The sequence below is a fragment of the Lygodium microphyllum genome, chromosome 10, assembly GCF_053477565.2.
Source record: "Lygodium microphyllum isolate KBCC chromosome 10, Lygodium_microphyllum_v1.1.10, whole genome shotgun sequence".
NCBI classification, from domain to species: Eukaryota; Viridiplantae; Streptophyta; class Polypodiopsida; order Schizaeales; family Lygodiaceae; genus Lygodium; species Lygodium microphyllum.
The window spans coordinates 85,528,192-85,538,688 of NC_141144.1; the positions used below are offsets into that span (position 1 = coordinate 85,528,192).

At 36.4% G+C, this 10,497-nt stretch overlaps 1 protein-coding gene across 1 annotated transcript; it reads right to left on the reverse strand.

Annotated features, from left to right (window-relative positions):
* Positions 1–6,250: 6,250 nt before the first annotated feature.
* Positions 6,251–9,616, reverse strand: LOC148030240 (uncharacterized). The gene is made up of 3 exons (XM_087687373.1): positions 9,505–9,616; positions 7,037–7,069; positions 6,251–6,846 (listed from the first exon to the last, which is right to left on the reverse strand). The coding sequence occupies exons 1-3, from the start codon at positions 9,614–9,616 to the stop codon at positions 6,251–6,253; spliced, it is 741 nt and encodes a 246-aa protein (XP_087543499.1).
* Between the last annotated feature and the right edge of the window lie 881 nt (positions 9,617–10,497).

The window sequence follows — 10,497 nt, forward strand, 5'->3', positions numbered from 1 at the left end:
TGCTAAATAGGCATAGTTTTAGTATTTATCAATTGGAGAGCTCAACGTAGTCTTTGTTCTCATGTTATTTCTTGCACTAGATAAATCCACTTGCTACACTTTGTCCTTATTTGTAGTTTATAAAGAATAAGTCCATAAGTTTGACTTACACTCAAGGTTTCTTTTCAATTTGAACACCATAAGTTGAATCATCTCCTGTGGCCACATCAGATGTCTGGGTAGTCATATCCTCAAAAATCTTCTTCATTCCACCCTTACCAAAATTTATATTAATAGGCTTATTTGTCTTGGTTGCACAGATCTTTCTATCCTATGAGAAAATCAAAATTATATGCATAATGTCCTTGAATGATCCATAGTCTTTGTGGTCATGCTTAGGGCTATTAGACAATACACATCCACACACAAAATTACTCCTAGGCTAAGCATGTGAAGAACCAACTCTCCCTAAATCTTTCCACTTAGCCAATTTAATATGTAAATCCTCCATATTCTTCACCAACTTATTAATGACATCTACTTTCCCTAATACAGGAGTAGATAATAAATTTGTGGCCTAGGTAGAGGCTCAAGCCATGAAGGAGTAGCCACATAAATAGAAATAGGAGAAGTCATAGAAGTAAAACACTCATTCTGTGATCTAGTTTTCCACATATGTCTCTTAATCAATGTAGAAACAACATCTTTGGCATCATGTGAATATATTTTAAGACCTATCAGATTAGTTCTATCTTCAAGAAGCTTCCCTAATTCCACATGCAACAATTGATCTATAGCTTGCAAAAACAATTCAACCTTTTAGAATTGCAAAGTTACCTATTCTAGAGTATCCAAATGTCTGAATTTATCTTCAAAGTTCCACAACAATTATGATGTAACCAAGCCATTTATTGGGCTTGTAAACCCATTCTATGGATGTGCTTTGGATATCCAACTATGGGATTTTCAAGAAATGCTCGTCTTTCAGTGCTTTGTTGAATGCTTTCCACTTAGTATCTTTCCCATGGATCTCATTTATATGTGTCTTCAATGCAAGACACAAGTTGCAAAAAATATTGGCTCATCATGCGAGTAGAAAACATAAAGAAATCCATATGTGCCTCATAAAATTTCCAGTAATGTTATCAAATAAATTCTCCTCACTTGCCATAGCTTCCATAGCTTTAGTTGCTCCATTTTCATATTGTACATTTTTCTATAATTGTATCTATTATAGTATTTGTTGTTGATATAACTATTGTTGCTGTTGTAGTTATTGCCAATGTTGTTGATGTTATTGTTGCATATACATATTTAAGGCTTGTAAAAGATTTCTCACATCATCAATAGACATTGGAATTCCTATAAATAGCAAAGGCTCTCCCATCTTGCAATCTTGATGTGGCTTTTCACTTTGGGTTCACCAAATGACATACGGGGAAGGGGGGTAGTGTCAAGCCACAATCCATGGGGGATAGTGAGATCAGAGAAGTGTGAAGATAGAATGTAATTGACAACATGAAGGCTCTTTGTGTATCATAAAGAAAGAAACACATGCTACAATCTTTGAGTATAAACTCGTTTCCCAAGTCCTTTGCTTAGGCAATACACTGTGAAGGATTTGGCTTGACCACTCTCTATATTAGACTATTACTTGCTATAACATAAAACCTAAAATACATGCAAAATAATTTAAGCTTAAACACTCTCCGAAAAGCATCTCAAGGCTAGAGGCACCCGCCTTATGCTTATCAAACTTTATCCCACAATAGCTCTTTAATTCATTGATTCCATATTCGGCCAAGGTTCACAAAATCTCTCTTGTCCATACTCAAAACTAGTCCATTACAATTCACCCCCTATTTTACCTTAATTTCCCTATGATTTTTGCATTACAAACTCTGTGTTTTACTTCCCATAAACACAAGTGGTTGCATTCCAGTTGTCCTTCCTTTCCATGGAGATCATTATAGTAGATGAGTCCCTATTTTCAGCTCTACTTTACATGCTTAAGGCATTCCGTGACTTAAGTTTGCTCAAGTAAGTTTTTTTTTATAGTTCTTGCTTTCCATAGTGTTTCGCATCACTAAAATTTGTCATAGTGCCTTTAATTAGATGAAACACAATCTCAAGGAGGGTAGTGCAAAACATGGGCAACACACAATGGTGGGTCTTCTTCCAAATGGTTTAAGTTCTTTTCCTTTTCAAATGATAAAGATTTTGACTCTTAATCATTATCAATCATCATGAGCCTAATCAACTTAACCACTTTTGTCCATTTTAACATGTTCACACTTGAGGTGGCTTGGGTTTAAGCCCAATTCACATTGCAACATTGTCAAATACTTGAAAAAGTCCTTACTGTTGGGCTGACACTCATAGCTTTGGTCTTTGACTTGATTTTGTATTGGCTCCTATTCATTTACTCAAAAAACCTCTTAGCAGCTTTTAATATTTTTCTAACACTAGGGAATTCAAACACAAAGGAAAAATCCACACATAATCACATGCAACAAACCAAAACACATTACAATTGACATTGACTATGATAACATTGAAATCCTATCTTGCGGTCATCCTCTTAGGTTTTTTGTGAGGGAACGCATAGCATCATGACATGAAGGAAGTTTTAGTTGATACTCTAATTTGACAAAGGCTCAAACATCAACACCTTGCTATATAAATTTTGGGATCTAGTAGGTTAGCCCTCACTAGTAACATCTGATGTTAAGTTGAATCCATCTAGAGGCTTATCTTATTTGGTAATGTGGAAATGTAAATTGATGGTGACCATCAAAATGGAGAGCATCCTAATGACTCTTTACATTCTCTTCAACCAAGAGAATATGGAAGAAGAAATCCTATTAGGATGCCCTTTCAAGTTCAAAATACTACAAGATATAGGCAACATACCGATGTTTAAAGTGACACAACAATTCATCAAAAAATTTACCCTAGTGGTCGCTAAAAGCATCGATATAGATATCTCTATAGATCTGTTGGAATAGTGATACTTTCTTATGCATATACCAACTCAGATAGTGATGTGTATAGGTTAATTATCGATAGTGGTAGAGGAAAAAAAATTGGTGGCAAGGCAACTTGCTACCCTACTATCCTCCAGCACCATGTATCAAATAATATTCTATAAATAAATTACATATTGAATATACAATCATCATCAAGACAGATGTATCATGAGATACTAAAAAAAAGTGTCATATATTCAAGTAAGTACAAGACTGATGATGACAACTCATAAAACTATATGATGGAACCATGGAGAGGAGAGTCTAAAACAAACATGAAAATGTATCTACAAATATTGCAAAATGAAATTTTATATAAAGGATAAGAAATATATCTAAGGAATGCTACATGAAAGATATATGCATGGATCATAGGGCCAAAAAAGGAAATGATGTGTGCTTAACAAATCCAACGCATGCTTTCTCGCTATATGAAAGCTCATCCCAACGTAATGGAGCATCAAACAGACTTTGCAATATAAACAACCAAACTTTAATCCACAATACTTAATGCATCACAAAAAAAAATGACTACAAACAAGAAAGAGGATTGACTTATTAGGCCGCCATGTGCATACAATCTATCAAGAAGTATAGTGAGATTGTGTCTCTCTTCATATCAAGTCTCCAAACCTACAGAATCAAGGTTTGTGATAGAATGTTGTAAAGAAAACAAAGTAGCATTGTTAGAAATAAGATTGGTAGTATAAGTGATCTTAAAAATAAGAAAGCAAGAATAACCAAAAGAAAACTTACAAAGTCCTCTAATATAAGTACTATGGTCTACCACTCCCCCTAAATGATGCATAACCCATGTCTCCAATCATGCTCGCGCTACCTCCCATTATTGTTGCCATCGTCCTGGGGAGTCTGTGGCCTTCTCCCTGAGTCTCCACTAATCTTTTGCGTCCAACCACTTAGGCTTTGAGGCACCGCTCTTGATTGCCTTGCATGCATCTGCTTGATTGTCTATGTGACATGTATGCAAACATATAATTTATCATCCACCCACATAAAAACCTCTCTATCATTGTAAGGCACCAAAAACTCATTGTGCAAAGATGCCACTACATATTCCTTTCTCCCCTTTAGTACGTTCTTGCAATTGTCTTAAACCTTGTGCCTAAATACTTGTTAGCACAATTCTCTCATCCTATTCTTGGGCTAAAACAGATCCCAATCCTCTCCCACTAGCATCTGCATAGATCACAAAGACCTTAGAAAAGTGGGGACAAACCAATATGGGTGCTAAAATGAGGAGTTGCTTCAGCTCATTAAAACTTTTGTTGGCTATTTCATCCCAAAAGAAGGCTTCTTTCTTTAACCTATCCGTGAATGGTGCAGCCACATGAGCATGATTTTTGATAAATCTTTGGTAGAAAGAAGATAAACTAAGAAAACCCCTCAATGAAGTTGTATTTGTTGGAGTAGGCCAATCTTTCACACATTGGACCTTTTTCGGGTCAACCTTGATGCCATTTTCTCCAACAATATGTCCAAAATATTCTACTTCTTTGGTCATGAATGTACATTTGGTTGCTTTAACAAACAACTTGTGACTCCTCAATATGTAAAAAACTTCTCTAACATGCTGTAAATGCTCCTCGTTGTCTTTACTATATATCAATATGTCATTAAAGAACACCAAAACTGTCTTGAACAAAAGTGGCTAAATTATCTTGTTCATTAAAGCTTTGAATGTGGCTAGATTATTTGAAAGACCAAAGGACATAACCATAAAATGATACAATCCCCTCTCGATCCTAAATGCACTCTTGTATTCATCCCCTTCCTTCATGATTATTTGATGGTATCCCGATCGCAAATCAATCTTTGAAAAGACCTTGTCATCCTTCAACTCATCTAAAAGATCATCAATCCTTGGTATTGGATACCTATTTTTTATGGAGGCCTTGTTCGAATCCCGATAATCTATGCACATGCAAAATGAACCATCTTTCTTCTTGACTAGAAGAACGGGAGAAGCAAAGGGAGATTTCCTTGGTTGTATAAGACCCATTTCAAGTAGCTCCTTTACTTGGCACTCAACTTCTTCTCTTTCCACCTTTAAAAGGCGATGTGGAGGTTTATTGATAGGCTTGGTATTTGGAAGCAAGTCGAGAGGGTGATCCACTTCACGCTTTGGAGGAAAAGAGGTAGGTGGCTGATATAAATCATCCTACTCTTCCAACAATTTACAAAGACAAGGATCCATATCTTTTGAAGGAGTAGAGGGCTAATTAGAAGAGGGCTAATCCTCATCAATCTTTGATAAGAGAAGGGTAAACATACATGCCTTTTCATTAATCTCTCTCTTAATCTTCTTGGTGCTGATCACCTCTAGCTTCTTCTTCTCAATCCCTTGAAGAGTAACTTGCTGTCCATGCCATTGAAATTCCATTTGCAGCCTATTCAAATCCATGGTAAACCTGCCAATACTTTTCAGCCAATTGTAGCCAAGTATGACATCAATGGGATCCATCTCCAAGGCAATAAGATTCACTGAAGTGATACAAGATGATGATAAAGTGATGGGAACATTGGAACAAATCTGATTATTGCTCTCATAAGCTCCATTTGCCACTTGGATTCTTAGTGAAGAAGGCATTTCTTGTGTATACAATTTCAGTCCATCAAGAGACCTTGTATTAACGAAGCTATGTGTACTCTTGGTATTAATAAGAATATGAGCAAATTTTCCATTAATGTAGCCTTTAAGGCGTAATGTATTGTCCCCTTTGGAAACATTCCAAGCATCATAGGAGATGGAACAAAGCTTCAATGAATCCAAATTTGTTAAAACATCATCCATAAAGTAACCACCCGGATTGAATGGAAAACCATCCATAGGGTCATATAATTCTTCATGGCAATCATCATCATGGTCATGCATATCCTCAAGAGTGGGTAAGCAATCAAATTGAGATAGATTGCCTTCATTTGCCTCAACATTCGATTCCTCTTCAAAGATCATTCTCACTTTAACATTCTTGGCTTTGCATTTTGTCTTGTGATCGGGAGACCATTTCTTCACACATTTAAAGCATAGAGCTTTCACATACATGTCCTTCAACTTGTCATTAGACACATGCTTTCCACATAGGAACTGAGTTTTTGCCACTAATTTCAGCCCTCTTTTCATCTAATCTATTTTTAGCATTAAACCTGAAACTACCGCCCTGTTTTGGTCCATAAAAAGTAGGGAATGTAGTGATCTTGTTGTAGGTATTTGTTGGCTTCCCTCATTGAAATTCAATCTTTGACTGTCCATAATTTGCAGATGTTCTAGTGAACTGGTTTGGTTGAAAATTTTGCCCTATTCTTTGCTGAAAACTCTTGTATTTTTGACCATACCTTTTAGCTAATTGTATGTAAGCTTGTAAAGAAGATGGTTTCATAGCTCCCACTTCCGATGATAGAGAATACTCAATACCAAATATATACTTATTCAACTTGGCATTGTCGGATAGTCCATCCACATACATGGAGAGGTTAAGGAATCGGTTGGAATAATCTTTAACCAATAATCCCCTTTGCTCAAGAGCATACCACTTCTTCTCTAACTTCTCTTTTTCAATAGATGACACAAAAACTTCGATCATTGCCTGCTTTAATGCATCCCATGTTAAGAATTTATTACCAATCCTTGACATGTACCGCCACCAAGTGTGTGCATATCCTTCCAAATGTAGGGCTGCAAATTTTACCTTGGCATTCTTCGATCTAGGATACAATGAAAAATACATGTCAAGCTTGTCAAACCATTCTTCTAATTCGGTAGGGGATGGATTTTCACCCTTGAAATTAGAAATGGTTATTTTCTCATTGTATTCCCACTCTTATTGATGAGATTGATCCAAATGACAAAATTATTGGCTTCATATAAAGCTTAGGATGTGCCCTTTCAAATGAGCTATCAAGTGTTAAAAATGGTTGAGTACAGAAAATTCTGTAAGTAATTTACTATAGATGTCTGGAATTTCCTGCAACCTGTGAATGCTCTGTTCTGGTCAATTAATGACTTGTACCATCAATTTCATGCATGTTCCAACTATGTAAACCTGCAAATGAACTCCATACATTTGCCAATACTGAAAATAACCTCTGCAATAAACCAAGGATTGAACAATCCCATTGTATGCTACAAAAGAAGGGTCCAATCAATGGAACTTTGTTGGAAAACCCTGTTCCAACTCTTTTATTACTGACCCAATTAACAAATGCCACCAATAGCATTCATAATGCTCAGCGTAACTCTGTCCCTATTTGCCACTTGCATTGCATTATGTTGCCATACATTTGCCTTTGCATCATGTAACCCATAAATATACCATGATGAAGGCTGAATTCTTGTTTCCTTGAGTGGTACCTACACCTGAACTTTAAATGTGTGGGATCCGAGACTTGAGGGGTGTGCAAATTTCCCTCTCAAGCCGGTTTGTGCTCCCCTTCAGGGTCCTTGTCAGTAGGGAGGGTCACCTCTCTTTTGTCCTACCAACTCACCCACGGCATCCACTTTTCCTCGTGGGTAGATACATGGCAGGTCAATGCTAGACTAAGAAAACATCATGAAATGCATGTATTGGAAAGGATTTGATTGTCATTTCATGATATGCATGAGCTTGGAAGAAGTTGAACTGAAAATGAGGTGGGATTAAGTAAGGAATACCTGCAGCAATGACTCACTGCTTTACAATTGTATTTCACTTACCATTGGGCAACATTTGTTTTAATTCAAGGCAAGGAGACAAAAGGAAAACAGTTCAATGTCAATTTAGAGAAGAACGGTGAGAATTTGAAGCATTGGAAGTGGTTATTTTCAATGAATGTAAGTGATCAATCAGAAATTAATCACTAGGATTGCTAAATGGATTATTCATGAAGTGCTTTTAATAGAATAGTGGGAATTCTAAATCATTTTAATCCCTCATTCATCAATTGGATTAGCTTAGCAATTGGATTCACAAAGGAGATATTAAAGATGATTTAAAATACCTCATACGCTTGTGATTGATGAATGTAGTTGATGTAGAGTCCTCACACAAAAATAGACTCTCTTCAGCTATAAAGATCCACAGAAATTCCAATTTTAGCAAGCTTCAATGTAGCATAAGCTCCCAACCTCATATGGACTCCATTGTTGCTCCATACTTCAAGAATGGTTGATGAATGAATAATCTTCTTCTATTTGATGAAGAACTTGAAAGATAGTAGAGAATAAATCCAATACAAGCTGAAAACTCCAATTATTGGCAAGAGAACCAAGAATTTTACTGACATTGAAGATGCAAGCTGTCCAAAGCTTCCATAGATCAGAATAAACCCATGGATGCTTCAATGTTGCTTCAATGTTGACAATGAATTGAAGCCACGTGCATAAGCAAACTCCAGGAGTGATTTGCCACCAATACTTCCTTCATTTGCTTCAAGAAATTAGAGATTTTCAATTGACGTCCAAAACTGTCAATAACAGGGTTCCATGGGAGAGAGGAGAGTCCACAATAGAGAAAAATATTGCCATATCTTGAAGGAGATCACTTGTCAAGTGCTTTAGAGCATGAATCATAAGCAACTTGAGCTCCATAGCTCATCTTTACCAAGAAACATGCATGAATATGTAGCAGGGGCAATTCACGCTACTGCCTACTATTGGATTCCAGGCCATGAATGAAGCATATCATACCAAACCACCATTCCACAGGAAGCTTAAGAGAGGGAGAACAAGGCTATGAAGTCCTTTTGCATGATAGAAGTTACGGGCAAGAGAACTTGCTCAGCCTTTGGCCATGGATTCTTGAGAGAAGCTTGAAGGGAAAGGGAAAAAACCCCTGTTCTTGAAAAGTAACTCAAGTTTGAACCAAACTAAGTCTTGTAACCTTCATTTTGTTCAAATTACCCCAAATTTTGGTCCAAAACTTGGTCACGAGTTGCCAAATTGGTTGGAGCCCGCCATTGTCCCTGGTTCATGCCAAGAATCTCCATCTTAGTCACAGTTTGTGAGAGATCTCCTTGTTAGACCATGGTTATGGAAGAACTAACTCCTGTGACTAAATTTAACTGCGGTTTTCAGTCACTGCAACTAAATCTATTGCATGAAAATGACTTTTGATAGGATCTAAACTAATTCTCTGATACCAATGTAAAGAAGGACTAATCTAACAATGGAAATGAATAGGAAATAAAAAATACTCTAAGCTAAAAATGACAAGAAATGAACTAAATTGAGATTCCTGCATGGCCATGCCATGGAACAACTTCCATTACCATAGCACAATGTAGCCATGGAATGTCATCCAAGTACAAGAAAAATGTGAGAGACAAGAAGGATGAAATTTTTGATAATGCTAATGAATGATGCTACATTAGCACTTCTTGCCCTTTTATACTAAAACCTAAGTCCTTTTTTCTAGGCTCAAGTATTTACAAAGTTTTATACTTGGAATAGGATCTAACTCTCATGTTGATAATTTGCTTCATTACACTTATCCATTCTTACATGACTCTAACTGCCTTTTGAGTTTAGCAATCTCTATGTCCTTAGCTGCTATGCGTGCATTCGTATTAGCTTTCAATGCATCCATATCTGCTTTCCAAGCATCCCTTTCCATGTTCAAGTTATCTATCATATCCATTTGCAAGTGAGCCTTGATTTCTTTATATTTTGCATCATCCCAACTATTAGAGCATGATTTCCCATCTGTAGAAGTCACTTTTCCTTGGATGCAAAAGCTAGTCTATTGAGCATGACACTTCATTGTATTTAGTTTTTTCTGAAGTAATATAATTAGCCACACTTCTATATATGGAAGCATGAATTGTGTTCTTTGTTTTTTCCAGCTTCCTCAATCTTTACATGTATATTTGATAATATGATATCCTTGTTTAATCAAATTGTCTCCTTGCTTAACGATGAATATAGAGAACGATGTGGCAAGTTCCAAATTATGATATAGAGAATGATATGCGTCTACCCTCTCATGGCACTTCTCGAATGCCAAATGAGTACATGAGACTCCTTCGCAAGAGTGATCCCAAAAGTTATGACAGCTTGAAGAAACTTTATGACATGGATTTTGGAAAAGCACATGAAGACTTCAACAAAGATGATGACATGGACGAGTTTATTAATGATTGGTATGAAGAAGGTGAAGCAGGTGAGGATGAAAGCTTTCTTAGAGCTAAAGCACTTCAGAAGGCTCAAAATTATCATGATTAAGAGTGACTTTCTTATCTTGAACCTCCAAAGTCATTATGCTTGGAGTAACACATCCGTTTTGGCACTATTAAAGTAAGATACTTATCCCATGTCAATGTTGAGTGCATTATTTAACAAAATCTAAGAGTCATGTGTGCTTGAAATGCTACAAGCTTCTATCACAAAAGTTTTTACCTACAAACAATGTTCATCCTACATCAAGAGACAAGGTGAAGAAGATGATCACCAAGCTTGGATTGGACTACAACATGATTCATGCATGTCCCAACGATT